General features: G+C 60.5%; 1 protein-coding gene across 1 annotated transcript; it reads right to left on the bottom strand.

Annotated features, from left to right (window-relative positions):
• Positions 1-4: 4 nt before the first annotated feature.
• Positions 5-9,632, bottom strand: LOC144490969 (synaptophysin-like; the record flags this gene model as incomplete). The annotated part of the gene is made up of 4 exons (XM_078208643.1): positions 9,621-9,632; positions 5,835-5,959; positions 2,338-2,536; positions 5-85 (listed from the first exon to the last, which is right to left on the bottom strand). Coding segments are annotated over exons 1-4 (417 nt in total), but the record flags the coding sequence as incomplete, so codon positions are not given.
• Between the last annotated feature and the right edge of the window lie 5,308 nt (positions 9,633-14,940).

Genomic DNA, 14,940 nt, shown 5'->3' with positions numbered 1-14,940 from the left:
CTGTCTTAACATCTGACAGGCCTTTTGCCCAGGCTGAGGAGCTGACCAACCAGAGGAAGGCAAAGATCACCGTGACAACAAAATCCTAGAGAGAGAGACAGAGAGAGAGACAGAGACAGAGAGAGAGACAGAGAGAGAGAGAGAGAGAGAGAGACAGAGAGAGACAGAGAGAGAGAGACAGAGAGAGAGAGACAGAGAGAGAGAGACAGAGAGAGAGAGACAGAGAGAGAGAGACAGAGAGAGAGGCAGAGAGAGAGGCAGAGAGAGAGGCAGAGAGAGCGAGACAGAGAGAGCGAGACAGAGAGAGCGAGACAGAGAGAGCGAGACAGAGAAAGCGAGACAGAGAAAACGAGACACAGAGAGAGGGAGGGGGGCGAGAGAGAGGGAGGGGGGCGAGAGAGAGGAGGGGAGAGAGGGGGGCGAGAGAGAGGGAGGGGGGCGAGAGAGAGGGAGGGGGGCGAGAGAGAGGGAGGGGGGCGAGAGAGAGGGAGGGGGGCGAGAGAGAGGGAGGGGGGCGAGAGAGAGGGAGGGGGGCGAGAGAGAGGGAGGGGGGCGAGAGAGAGGGAGGGGGGCGAGAGAGAGGGAGGGGGGCGAGAGAGAGGGAGGGGGGCGAGAGAGAGGGAGGGGGGCGAGAGAGAGGGAGGGGGGCGAGAGAGAGGGAGGGGGGCGAGAGAGAGGGAGGGGGGCGAGAGAGAGGGAGGGGGGCGAGAGAGAGGGAGGGGGGCGAGAGAGAGGGAGGGGGGCGAGAGAGAGGGAGGGGGGCGAGAGAGAGGGAGGGGGGCGAGAGAGAGGGAGGGGGGCGAGAGAGAGGGAGGGGGCGAGAGAGAGGGAGGGGGGCGAGAGAGAGGGAGAGGGGGCGAGAGGGGGGGGGGGAGCGGGGGGGGGGGAGAGGGGGGGGGAGAGGGGGGGGAGAAGAGGGGGGGAGAGGGGGGGGAGAGGGGGGGGGAGAGGGGGGGTGGAGAGGGGGGGTGGAGAGGGGGGGGGGAGAGGGGGGGGGAGAGGGGGGGGGGAGAGGGGGGGGGAGAGGGGGGGGGGGAGAGGGGGGGGGGAGAGGGGGGGGGAGAGGGGGGGGAGAGGGGGGGGGAGAGGGGGGGGAGAGGGGGGGGGGAGAGGGGGGGGGGAGAGAGGGGGGGAGAGAGGGGGGGGAGAGGGGGGGGGAGAGGGGGGGGGAGAGGGGGGGGGAGAGGGGGGGGGAGAGGGGGGGGGAGAGGGGGGGGGAGAGGGGGGGGGAGGGGGGGGGGAGAGAGGGGGGGGAGAGAGGGGGGGGAGAGAGGGGGGGGAGAGGGGGGGGAGAGAGGGGGGGGAGAGGGGGGGGGAGAGAGGGGGGGGAGAGAGGGGGGGAGAGGGGGGGGAGAGGGGGGGGAGAGGGGGGGAGAGGGGGAGAGAGATGGGGAGAGAGAGAGATGGGGAGAGAGAGAGGGAGGAGGAGAGAGGGAGAGAGAGAGAGAGAGAGAGAGAGACAGTGTGAATTAAGATGTAGAGAGAAAGGGAGGGGGAGGCAGAGGGGACGCAAAGGGAGAGAGGGAGGGAGGGACGGAGAGATATTGAGAGAGTGACTCACTGTACAGTATTGGAGGTTGCGGGAATCCGACACTTGATTCCCTCAGGGGGCCGCGAGGGCACAGACAGCGCTGATCCCGAGATGGCGTTCCCCCCACACCCCCTCCACGACCCGAAACTCTGGAACACCGGTAGAGGGTGGGGTGGCGGCCATCTTCTACCGACACCCAGAGAAATCTCTTTGCTCCAAGAGTGGGGAATCTTTGGAATTCCCGATCCCAGAGGAAGCTCGGCCGGCGAGTATATTCAAGACGGAGACCACGAGAGAGATTCCCGGATGCTGAGGGGATTGAGGGATGGGGGTGTGGGGTTGGGATTAAGATGGGAGACCTGGGGCAATATTATGGAATGGGGGAGCAGCCCCGAGGGGCAGAATGGCCTCCTCTTGCTCCTATTCACACCGGAGAGACAGCAATGCCTCCCTATTGGGTGCCCAAGGTGTCCCTGTCGGATGTGCCGAACCCTCCGATGGGAATGCGAGTGGAACCTCCGGATGGAACGGGAGTTAACCATGAGGACGTGCCGAGTTAACCCAGATCCAATTTTAACACCCCACAGTCAAGCCCCATCGTTCGGCAATCAGGCCCACAAACTGGTTCGGAGTGGCCAAAATCCACGAGCAACACTGCCACCACGGGTGGGAGGCCGGAATTACACCGTGACACGTTGACATCGGAAAACCTCATGATAAAACTTTGATGGTGGGCTGTGGAGGGGAGGGGAGGGGGGGGGGGGGGGCCCAAAAGCCGACCGCGGAGCCTTCCGGAAGCCACTTACGATCATGGGACCCTTGTTGTTTTCCCGGTACTTGGGCTGGAAGAAGAAATAGACCACGGTGGCGGCTGCCGAGTAGAGGAAAGCAAAGACAGCAATGGTGACGAAGAACTCAGCAGAGGAAGAGTAGTCACCGGTGAGGAAGTACCGCTCCGTCCTCTCTCCCTTGCACGCCGGGGCGTCAAAGTAAACCTGGTGCAGCCTGCGGGCGAGAGAAAAAAGTCAGTCGCCGTTTCCCCTCACACCAGGAGATGGCAGATCGAGGGTCGGCGTTGAGTCTCTCACGCGGTGCCCCCTCATGAATCAGAACAGGGATGCAGAGGGAGCCCTGAGGGACGTGGGGGATTCGAGTGCAGGAGCAGAATTGCCTTGTCGCAATTATACAGGGCCTTAAGACGGGCCAAACGGCCTAATTCTGCTCCTCTAGCAGGGGCGGCACGGTAGCACAGTGGTTAGCACTGCTGCTTCACAGCTCCAGGGTCCCGGGTTCGATTCCCGGCTCGGGTCACGGTCTGTGTGGAGTTTGCACATTCTCCCCGTGTCTGCGTGGGTTTCCTCCGGGTGCTCCGGTTTCCTCCCACAGTCCAAAGATGTGCGGGTTAGGTTGATTGGCCGTGCTTAAATTGCCCCTTAGTGTCCTGAGATGTGTGGGTTAGAGGGATTAATGGGTAAAGTATGTAGGGATATGGGGCTTGGGTGGGATTGTGGTCGGTGCAGACTCGATGGGCCGAATGGCCTCTTTCTGTACTGTAGGGCTTCTTCTTCTTCTATCTAATGGCGAGGCCACACCTGGAGTATTGTGTGTAGTTTTGGTCTCCTTATCTGAGGAAGGATGTTCTTGCTCTCGAGGGAGTGAAGCGAAGGTTTACTCCTGGGACGGCGGGACTGACGTATGAGGAGAGACCGAGTCGGTTAGGATTGTTTTCACTGGAGTTCAGAAGAGTAGGGGGGGGGGGGGGGGGGGGGAATGAAATGTATTATCTCCAAATTTGGAGATGACCTAAAACTGGGGGTGGGAGGGTGAGCTGTGAGGAGGATGTAGAGATTCTTCCGAGTGATTTGGACAGGTTGAGTGAGTGGAAAAATGCATGGAAGATGCGGCATCATGTGGATAAATGTGAGGTTATTCACTTTGGGAGCAAAAACGGGAAGGCAGATTACTATCTGGCCATAAATTGGGAGAGGGGAGTGTGCAGCGGGACCTGGGTGTCCTCGTACCCCAGTCGCTGGAGGTAAGCGTGCAGGTGCAGCAGGCGGTAAAGAAGGCAAATGGTACGCTGGCCTTCATAGAAACATGGAGGATAGGAGCAGGAGGCCATTCGGCCCTTCGAGCCTGCTCCGCCATTCATCATGGCTGATCGTCCAACTCAATAGCCTAATCCTGCTTTCTCCCCATAACCTTTCATCTCATTCGCCCCAAGTGCTATATCCAGCCGCCTCTTCAATACATTCACTGTTTTGGCATCAACTACTTCCTGTGGTAATGAATCCCACAGGCTCACCGGGTGAAGAAATGTCCCCTCACCTCCGTCCTAAATGTCTACCCCGAATCCTCAGACTGTGACCCCTGGTTCTGGACTCCCCCCACCATCGGGAACATCCTCCCTGCATCTACCCTGTCTAGTCCTGTTAGAATTTTATAAGTCTCTGTGAGATCTCCCCCTCATTAGTCTGAACTCCAGTGAAAACAATCCTAACCTGGTCAATCTCTCCTCATACATCAGTCCTGTCATCCCCAGAATCAGCCTGGTAAACCTTCGCTGCTCGAGAGCAAGAACATCCTTCCCCAGAAAAGGAGACCAAAACTGCACACAATACTCCAGGTGTGGCCTCACCAGGGCCCTGTATAATTGCAACAACACATCCCTGCTCCTGTACTCGAAACCTCTCGCTATGAAGGCCAGCGTACCATTTGCCTTCTTTACCGCCTGCTGCACCTGCATGCTTACCTCCAGCGACTGGGGTACGAGGACACACAGGTCCCGCTGCACACTCCCCTCTCCCAATCTACAGCCATTCAGGTAGTAACCTGCCTTCTTGTTCTTGCTTCCAAAATGAATAGCCTCACATAGCGAGAGGTTTCGAGTACAGGAGCAGGGATGTGTTGTTGCAATTATACAGGGCCTTGGTGAGGCCACACCTGGAGTATTGTGTGCAGTTTTGGTCTCCTTATCCGAGGAAGGATGTTCTTACTCTCGAGGGAGTGCAGCGAAGGTTTACCAGACTGATTCCGGGGATGGCGGGACTGATGTATGAGGAGAGATTGACTAGGTCCGGATTGTATTCAATGGAGTTTAGAAAAGTCTCATAGAGATTTATAAAATTCTAACAGGACTAGACAGGGTAGATGCAGGGAGGATGTTCCTGATGGTGGGGGGAGTCCAAAACCAGGGGTCACAGTCTGAGGATTCAGGGTAGACCATTTAGGACGGAGATGAGGAGACATTTCTTCACCCAGAGAGTGGTCAGCCTGTGGAATTCACTACCACAGGAAGTAGTTGAGGCCAAAACATTGAATGTTGTCAAGAAGCAGTTCAATACAACACTCGGGGTGAAGGGGATCAAAGGATTGGGGGGGGGAAGGTGGGATCAGGATATTGAGTTGGATGATCAGCCATGATCATAATGAATAGAGGGAAAGGCTCGAAGGGCCGAATGGGCTTCTATTTTCTGTTATGGAGCAACGGGGAAAAGAGGGGCTGAATGGCCCGTGCCTGGGGTCTGGGTTCGCGGTTCACAAAAATCAGAAAGCTTTTTGTGGGAAGCAGCCGGAATATCGTGCCCCATCCCTGTACCTTCGGGAGGATGTGGAGGCCCCGATCGGGGAGGGGTGGGAGATTTACCCAGAATGTTCCCCAAGGATGAGGGGACTCCAGTTCATGCGGAGAGAGAGAGAGGCTGGGAGAAGCCGGGATCGTTCTGCTTTCGAGCAGAGGGGGTTAAGGGGGGAGATTTAATGGAGGCCGTCACTATCGCGAGGGGGCTTCGATCGAGTGAATGAGGAGAAAGCGTTTCCCCAGCGGCAGGAGGGTCGGAACCGGGGGTGGGGAGGTGGGGGGGGACACAGATTGAAGAGAATCAGTGGATGCGGGGAAAAGATGAGGGGAGTTTCATTTGTTGACGCAGGGGGTTGTTGTGATCGGGAAGGCGCTGTCCCAGAGGGCGGTGGGAGCAGATTCCCCCCTCGGAAAAGCTGGGGGGTGGCAATCAGATGAAGGGGACAATGTGCACGGATATGGGGGAGAAATTGGGGGGGGGGGCAAATGAGTGAGGGGGGGATGAGGGGAGAGAGAGAGAGAGTGGGATTAATTGGATAGTTTGGCATAACTGACCGAATGGCCTCCTCCTGAGCGGGGTCGCGGGCGGGTCAGCGGATGTGCCGAGACACTGATGACCACGAGGCGGATTACCCAGCAGCCCTGGAGGGCAGAGGTCAGACTGGTGCGGGGGAGTAAGGCACGGGGCCCACGCTCGCGTGGGGTTTTCAGAGGCCACTTTACCTGAAGGGATATTCAAACTGCACCCTGATGTCCAGGTCGCTCTCGCTCCTGTTGATACACTCGACACTGAGACGGAACTCTCCGGAATAACTGCCACAGGTGGCAAATGCAAAGATGGCAAAAATCTGCAGGAGGCAAGGAGGGAGAGAGGGAGATGATGAGTGGGCTCAGAGCTGTCACTCCGACACGGACTCTCCGACAGGGCGCCGTCCCTCACAGACCGGGCAGTGAGATTGAGAATGACGCACGGGGAACTAACTCGGACATTCTGCTCCCCCCTCCCACACCCCCCCTGCCAATTCACACTCCGCTTTCTATCCACAGCAGCCCACGCAGGGATCCCAGCCTCCGAGTAAACTGGCCACCCACTCACCAGACACCCAGAAATACTGGAGCACAGTGTCGGCTCACACTCCCTCCCCAATCCCCGTCCATCTCTACCTCTCCCCTGGCGCAACAGAGGGGGGCGGGGGAGAGGGGGGTCGCGACAGAGGGAGGCGGGGGGAGAGGGGGGTCGCGACAGAGGGAGGCGGGGGGAGAGGGGGGTCGCGACAGAGGGAGGCGGGGGGAGAGGGGGGTCGCGACAGAGGGAGGCGGGGGGAGAGGGGGGTCGCGACAGAGGGAGGCGGGGGGAGAGGGGGGTCGCGACAGAGGGAGGCGGGGGGAGAGGGGGGTCGCGACAGAGGGAGGCGGGGGGAGAGGGGGGTCGCGACAGAGGGAGGCGGGGGGAGAGGGGGGTCGCGACAGAGGGAGGCGGGGGGAGAGGGGGGTCGCGACAGAGGGAGGCGGGGGGGAGAGGGGGGTCGCGACAGAGGGAGGCGGGGGGAGAGGGGGGTCGCGACAGAGGGAGGCGGGGGGAGAGGGGGGTCGCGACAGAGGGAGGCGGGGGGAGAGGGGGGTCGCGACAGAGGGAGGCGGGGGGAGAGGGGGGTCGCGACAGAGGGAGGCGGGGGGAGAGGGGGGTCGCGACAGAGGGAGGCGGGGGGAGAGGGGGGTCGCGACAGAGGGAGGCGGGGGGAGAGGGGGGTCGTGACAGAGGGAGGCGGGGGAGAGGGGGGGTCGCGACAGAGGGAGGCGGGGGGAGAGGGGGGTCGCGACAGAGGGAGCAGGGGGAGAGGGGGGTCGCGACAGAGGCAGGAGGAGAGGGGGGTGCGCGACAGAGGCAGGGGGAGAGGGGGGTCGCGACAGAGGGAGGCAGGGGGAGAGGGGGGTCGCGACAGAGGCAGGGAGAGAGGGGGGTGCGCAACAGAGGCAGGGGGAGAGGGGGCGCGCGACAGAGGCAGGGGGAGAGGGGGGTGCGCGACAGAGGCAGGGGGAGAGGGGGCGCGCGACAGAGGCAGGGGGAGAGGGGGCGCGCGACAGAGGCAGGGGAGAGGGGGGCGCGCGACAGAGGCAGGGGGAGAGGGGGCGCGCGACAGAGGCAGGGGGAGAGGGGGCGCGCGACAGAGGCAGGGGGAGAGGGGGCGCGCGACAGAGGCAGGGGGAGAGGGGGCGCGCGACAGAGGCAGGGGGAGAGGGGGCGCGCGACAGAGGCAGGGGGAGAGGGGGCGCGCGACAGAGGCAGGGGGAGAGGGGGCACGCGACAGAGGCAGGGGGAGAGGGGGCGCGCGACAGAGGCAGGGGAGAGGGGGCGCGCGACAGAGGCAGGGGGAGAGGGGGCGCGCGACAGAGGCAGGGGGAGAGGGGGCGCGCGACAGAGGGAGAGGGGGCGCGCGACAGAGGCAGGGGGAGAGGGGGCGCGCGACAGAGGCAGGGGGAGAGGGGGCGCGCGACAGAGGCAGGGGGAGAGGGGGATCACGACATAGGCAGGTGGAGAGTGGGGTCGTGACAGAGGCAGGGGGGAGAAGGGGGGGGTCGCGATAGAGGCAGGTGGGGAGGGGTCGCGACAGAGGGAGGGGGGGTCCCGACAGAGAGAGGAGGGTGGGGGACCAGAGGTGAAACAGGGAGGGTGGGGGAGAGGGGGCGACAGAGCGAGGGGCGAGAGAGAGGGAGAGGGAGGGTGACAGTGAGAGAGCGCAAGGGGAATAGAATCTGACCTCCCCTCTCTCTGCCATTTTCAATCACAGCGTGTCAGTGAAGCCAGCCGGCCATTTGATTAGAATCTAATCTCTGCACGTTCCTGGGAGTCAGTGAACAAAAGCAGTTTAAATTATTGAACACAGAGTCTTTAAAAGGTTTGAATATATAACCTTATTTGAATGCATTAGTCGCTTCATCAATAATGTAGAGGCTTCTCTGAACTTCTGCAAGATCTAACGCAGCTTCTCCCAACTCCCCCTCAGACACACAGCTGGAAGCTCAGAGATACACAGAGCAAAACCCACCATCCACTTCACCCCACCGCACACTGAAATACATTCTGCAAACACTCCCAGGACAGGTCCAGCACGGGGTTAGATACAGAGTAAAGCTCCCTCTACACTGTCCCCATCAAACACTCCCAGGACAGGTACAGCACGGGGTTAGATACAGAGTAAAGCTCCCTCTACACTGTCCCCATCAAACACTCCCAGGACAGGTACAGCACGGGGTTAGATACAGAGTAAAGCTCCCTCTACACTGTCCCCATCAAACACTCCCAGGACAGGTACAGCACGGGGTTAGATACAGAGTAAAGCTCCCTCTACACTGTCCCCATCAAACACTCCCAGGACAGGTACAGCACGGGGTTAGATACAGAGTAAAGCTCCCTCTACACTGTCCCCATCAAACACTCCCAGGACAGGTACAGCACGGGGTTAGATACAGAGTAAAGCTCCCTCTACACTGTCCCCATCAAACACTCCCAGGACAGGTACAGCATGGGGTTAGATACAGAGTAAAGCTCCCTCTACACTGTCCCCATCAAACACTCCCAGGACAGGTACAGCACAGGGTTAGATACAGAGTAAAGCTCCCTCTACACTGTCCCCATCAAACACTCCCAGGACAGGTACAGCACGGGGTTAGATACAGAGTAAAGCTCCCTCTACACTGTCCCCATCAAACACCCCCAGGACAGGTACAGCATGGGGTTAGATACAGAGTAAAGCTTCCTCTACACTGTCCCCATCAAACACCCCCAGGACAGGTACAGCACGGGGTTAGATACAGAGTAAAGCTCCCTCTACACTGTCCCCATCAAACACTCCCAGGACAGGTACAGCACGGGGTTAGATACAGAGTAAAGCTCCCTCTACACTGTCCCCATCAAACACTCCCAGGACAGGTACAGCACGGGGTTAGATACAGAGTAAAGCTCCCTCTACACTGTCCCCATCAAACACTCCCAGGACAGGTACAGCACGGGGTTAGATACAGAGTAAAGCTCCCTCTACACTGTCTCCATCAAACACTCCCAGGACAGGTACAGCACGGGGTTAGATACAGAGTAAAGCTCCCTCTACACTGTCCCCATCAAACACTCCCAGGACAGGTACAGCACGGGGTTAGATACAGAGTAAAGCTCCCTCTACACTGTCCCCATCAAACACTCCCAGGACAGGTACAGCACGGGGTTAGATACAGAGTAAAGCTCCCTCTACACTGTCCCCCATCAAACACTCCCAGGACAAGTACAGCACGGGGTTAGATACAGAGTAAAGCTCCCTCTACACTGTCCCCATCAAACACTCCCAGGACAGGTACAGCACGGGGTTAGATACAGAGTAAAGCTCCCTCTACACTGTCCCCATCAAACACTCCCAGGACAGGTACAGCACGGGGTTAGATACAGAGTAAAGCTCCCTCTACACTGTCCCCATCAAACACTCCCAGGACAGGCTACGTTGTAAATGGGGAGTTTACCTCTTCACACATCTCTCTATTAAAGCACACTAGAACACAGGGAGGCCATTCAGCCCCTTGTGAGTCAGTCCCACCAGTCAAACAGCTGAGGACCGATCTGTATCTTAACTCCATCTCCCCGCTTCGGTTCCCTAACCCTTAATTTTCTCTCTTGTTGGAGATGGTCATTGCCTGGTGCTTGTGTGGGGTGAATGTTACTCACCACTTGTCAGCCCGAGCCTGGATATTGTCCGGGTCTCGCTGCATTTGGACACGGGCTGCTTCAGTATCTGAGGAGTGGCGAATGGTGCTGAACACTGTGCAGTCAGCAGCGAACATCCCCACTCCTGACCTGACACAGAAACTACACTTCAGGAGTTGTGTGGCTTTCAGTGAGAGCTTTTTGAACAAGCGCACACCCCCCAACATATCAGACAACAAGAACATCTCATACTTCACGAGTAAATGTGCTTGGATTAGGTTAGAATCCAACAGTAAATGGTAACTAATTCGGAGTGACCACAATCCAATGCAAAAGAAGCGACGGAGACACGGGGAGAGAGTTTTTCACGCAGCGAGTGGTTAGGATCTGGAAGGCACTGCCTGAGAGTGTGGGGGAGGGAGGTTCAATCGAGGCTTCCCAAAGGGGAATTGGGTCATTATCTGGAAAGGGAGAATGGGGAGGGTCACGGGGGAAGAGTGGGGGGACTGGGCTGAGTTACTCCCGCAGGGTCACGGGGAAAGGGTGGGGGGACTGGGCTGAGTTACTCCCGCAGGGTCACGGGGGGAGGGTGGGGGGACTGGGCTGAGTTACTCCCGCAGGGTCACGGGCGGCGGGTGGGGGACTGGGCTGAGTTACTCCTTTGGTACTCCACACAACTGACCCTCCGACAGCGCAGCGCTCCCTCAGCACTGACCCTCCGACAGCGCAGCGCTCCCTCAGCACTGACGCTCCCAGAGTGCGGCGCTCCCTCAGCACTGACCTTCTCACAGTGCGGCGCTCCCTCAGCACTGACGCTCCCACAGTGCGGCGCTCCCTCAGCACTGACCCTCCCACAGTGCGGCGCTCCCTCAGCACTGACCCTCCCACAGTGCGGCGCTCCCTTGGCACTGACCTTCTCACAGTGCGGTGCTCCCTCGGCACTGACCCTCCTACAGTGCGGCGCTCCCTCAGCACTGACCCTCCCACAGTGCGGCGCTCCCTTGGCACTGACCTTCTCACAGTGCGGTGCTCCCTCAGCACTGACCCTCCTACAGTGCGGCGCTCCCTCAGCACTGACCCTCCCACAGTGCGGCGCTCCCTCAGCACTGACCCTCCCACAGTGCGGCGCTCCCTCAGCACCGACCATCCCACAGTGCGGCGCTCCCTCAGCACTGACCCTCCCACAGTGCGGCGCTCGCTCAGCACTGACCCTCCCACAGTGCGGCGCTCCCTCAGCACTGACCCTCCCACAGTGCGGCGCTCCCTCAGCACTGACCCTCCCACAGTGCGGCGCTCCCTCAGCACTGACCCTCCCACAGTGCGGCGCTCCCTTGGCACTGACCCTCCCACAGTACGGCGCTCCCTCAGCACTGACCCTCCCACAGTGCGGCGCTCCCTCAGCACTGACCCTCCCACAGTGCGGCGCCCCCTCAGCACTGACCCTCCCACAGTGCGGCGCCCCCTCAGCACTGACCCTCCCACAGTGCAGCACTCCCTCAGCACTGACCCTCCCACAGTGCGGCGCTCCCTCAGCACTGACCCGCCCACAGTGCGGTGGGAAGGGTCACACTCTCACGGACCAAGGGGGTGGCCAGTTTGGACTGAGAGTTGGAGAAACCTCTTTGGTTAGGAGGAGTGGGGAATGTTTAGACGCTGCAGCAAGCTGGATATTCCAGTCCATCGGCGATGGGGACGGCGAGGGGTGGGAGAATGGGGAAAGGGGAGAAGAGTCGGGCTGAATGGAGGAGCGGGGCTCAAGAGGAGCCTTACGGTCTCCTACTGCCCCAGTTTCTCATCGATGGCTCTCTGTTGTTGGCTGTGAAATGCAGGAGTGCTGTTCCCGACTGCCTTGGCCTGTGGTGTCTGGAAGCACGGCGGTGGGGAACAGTGATTGATGATTTGTGGGCAATATTTGTGTTAAGAAGCGTCGGCCAGGACTCAGTGTCTCCGGAGTTCTCCCTGAGTTAGTTGTGTCAGGGAATGGCCCTCATCCCGGTGGGATTCCGACACCGGGAAGTGGTAATTACGCCATGTTTTAAACATGAGAGTTCTCGCCCACACCCCCAGTGTGGCAAAGGATGCCACGCGACCGTATCCACTGTCGTCAGGGTATCGGGAACAGAGTCTGGGTGACTCGGAGGACCCCCCAGGCAGTTGGGGGGGGCCGGCGGCGGTGGGGAGGATCTCCGAGCCCGGTGGGCTGGGTGTCTATCAAACAGCAAAGATCCTGCGTTTCTCCAGAGCTTCGCGCTGTCTCCAGACGTCACACAGCCACCGGCGGACCGAAGAAGAAATTCTCCCTCAGGCGTGGCGAGTCCAGAGAGGTAGGAGAGGCCAACTGATACACAGCAAGATCCCACAAAGTCAGTGTCGCGCTCCCTCAGCACTGACCCTCCCACAGTGCGGCGCTCCCTCAGCACTGACCCTCCCACAGTGCGGCGCTCCCTCAGCACTGACCCTCCCACAGTGCGGCGCTCCCTCAGCACTGACCCTCCCACAGTGCGGCGCTCCCTCAGCACTGACCCTCCCACAGTGCAGCGCTCCCTCAGCACTGACCCTCCCACAGTGCGGCGCTCCCTCAGCACTGACCCTCCCACAGTGCGGCGCTCCCTCAGCACTGACCCTCCCACAGTGCGGCGCTCCCTCAGCACTGACCCTCCCACAGTGCGGCGCTCCCTCAGCACTGACCCTCCAACAGTGAGGCGCTCCCTCAGCACTGACCCTCCCACAGTGCGGCGCCCCCTCAGCACTGACCCTCCCACAGTGCGGCGCTCCCTCAGCACTGACCCTCCAACAGTGAGGCGCTCCCTCAGCACTGACCCTCCCACAGTGCGGTGGGAAGGGTCACACTCTCACGGACCAACGGGGTGGCCAGTTTGGACTGAGAGTTGGAGAAACCTCTTCGGTTGGGAGGAGTGGGGAATGTTTAGACGCGGCACCAAGCTGGATATTCCAGTCCATCGGCGATGGGGACGGCGAGGGGTGGGAGAATGGGGAAAGGGGAGAAGAGTCGGGCTGAATGGAGGAGCGGGCTCAAGAGGAGCCTTACGGTCTCCTACTGCCCCTGTTTCTCATCGATGGCTCTCTGTTGTTGGCTGTGAAATGCAGGAGTGCTGTTCCCGACTGCCTTGGCCTGTGGTGTCTGGAAGCACGGCGGTGGGGAACAGTGATTGATGATTTGTGGGCAATATTTGTGTTAAGAAGCGTCGGCCAGGACTCAGTGTCTCCGGAGTTCTCCCTGAGTTAGTAGTGTCAGGGAACGGCCCTCATCCCGGTGGGATTCCGACACCGGGAAGTGGTAATTACGCCATGTTTTAAACATGAGAGTTCTCGCCCACACCCCCAGTGTGGCAAAGGATGCCACGCGACCGTATCCACTGTCGTCAGGGTATCGGGAACAGAGTCTGGGTGACTCGGAGGACCCCCCAGGCAGTTGGGGGGGGCCGGCGGCGGTGGGGAGGATCTCCGAGCCCGGTGGGCTGGGTGTCTATCAAACAGCAAAGATCCTGCGTTTCTCCAGAGCTTCGCGCTGTCTCCAGACGTCACACAGCCACCGGCGGACCGAAGAAGAAATTCTCCCTCAGGCGTGGCGAGTCCGGAGAGGTAGGAGAGGCCAACTGATACACAGCAAGATCCCACAAAGTCAGTGTCGCGCTCCCTCAGCACTGACCCTCCCACAGTGCGGCGCTCCCTCAGCCCTGACCCTCCCACAGTGCGGCGCTCCCTCAGCACTGACCCTCCCACAGTGCAGCGCTCCCTCAGCACTGACCCTCCCACAGCGCGACACTCCCTCAGCACTGACCCTCCTACAGCGCGGCGCTCCCTCAGCACTGACCCTCCCACAGTGCGGCGCTCCCTCAGCACTGACCCTCCCACAGTGAGGCGCTCCCTCAGCACTGACCCTTCCACAGTGCGGCGCTCCCTCAGCACTGACCCTCCCACAGTGCGGCGCTCCCTCAGCACTGACCCTCCAACAGTGAGGCGCTCCCTCAGCACTGACCCTCCCACAGTGCGGCGCCCCCTCAGCACTGACCCTCCCACAGTGCGGCGCTCCCTCAGCACTGACCCTCCCACAGTGCGGCGCTCCCTCAGCACTGACCCTCCCACAGTGCGGCGCTCCCTCAGCACTGACCCTCCCACAGTGCGGTGCTCCCTCAGCACTGACCCTCCCACAGCGCGACACTCCCTCAGCACTGACCCTCCTACAGCGCGGCGCTCCCTCAGCACTGACCCTCCCACAGTGCGGCGCTCCCTCAGCACTGACCCTCCCACAGCGCGACACTCCCTCAGCACTGACCCTCCCACAGCGCGGCGCTCCCTCAGCACTGACCCTCCCACAGTGCGGCGCTCCCTCAGCACTGACCCTCCCACAGTGCGGCGCTCCCTCAGCACTGACCCTCCGACTGCGCTGCGCTCCTTCCGCACTGGCGCAGGGTGTGGATTAAGGGCAACTCAGCCCTCTGGACAGGGGGTCCCAAACACAGTAGCCCGTGACCCAGAGGGTCTGAACACGACCGAATCAGACAGAAGGACCAATATCTGGTCCCGAGAGAGGTAGGGGTCAGCGAGGGGGTATTAAAAGGGGGAGATTATTGTTCAAACCGCGAATTATTTGTTATTGAAACAGCAAGGGAACTAATCACCAGACGAATGCCTGTCAGACAGAGTGCATGCGCTCTCACTCAGAGCCCCTCCACCTTGGAGAAAAATAACTCTGCCTTACCGGGACGAATATCACCATACACATTTATAAAAGTCCTGAGCCTCTTCACTGCCCCGTCTCGACTGTGCTGCGTCTAGCCGATAGACAGACACACTCCCAGTGGGTCCTGAGGGAAGAGAGGCTGGTGTCTGGGGCGGGGAGAGACAGCGAGATTCTGAGCAGAGGTGGGGGGGCTCGGAATCGTCATTCCCTGCTTCCGCAGAGTTCCGGAAACGCCTCCTCGCATCTCCTGCCTTCCTTGCCGAGTGACAGGCCGCACTTACCCTGTGTCTGCATCTCCTCACAGCGGAGGCAGCACCGGGCCTGGGGGTAGGGGGGCTTTGACCCTCGCCCGGGGGGGACTGGGAGCTTTAACTCTCGCCCGGGGGGACTGGGAGCTTTAACTCTCGCCCGGGGGGACTGGGAGCTTTAACTCT

This window comes from Mustelus asterias, unplaced genomic scaffold (assembly GCF_964213995.1).
Source record: "Mustelus asterias unplaced genomic scaffold, sMusAst1.hap1.1 HAP1_SCAFFOLD_4134, whole genome shotgun sequence".
Classification (NCBI taxonomy): domain Eukaryota; kingdom Metazoa; phylum Chordata; class Chondrichthyes; order Carcharhiniformes; family Triakidae; genus Mustelus; species Mustelus asterias.
Note: the sequence above shows the minus strand (reverse complement) of the source record. Positions and strands in the feature narration are given on the sequence as shown.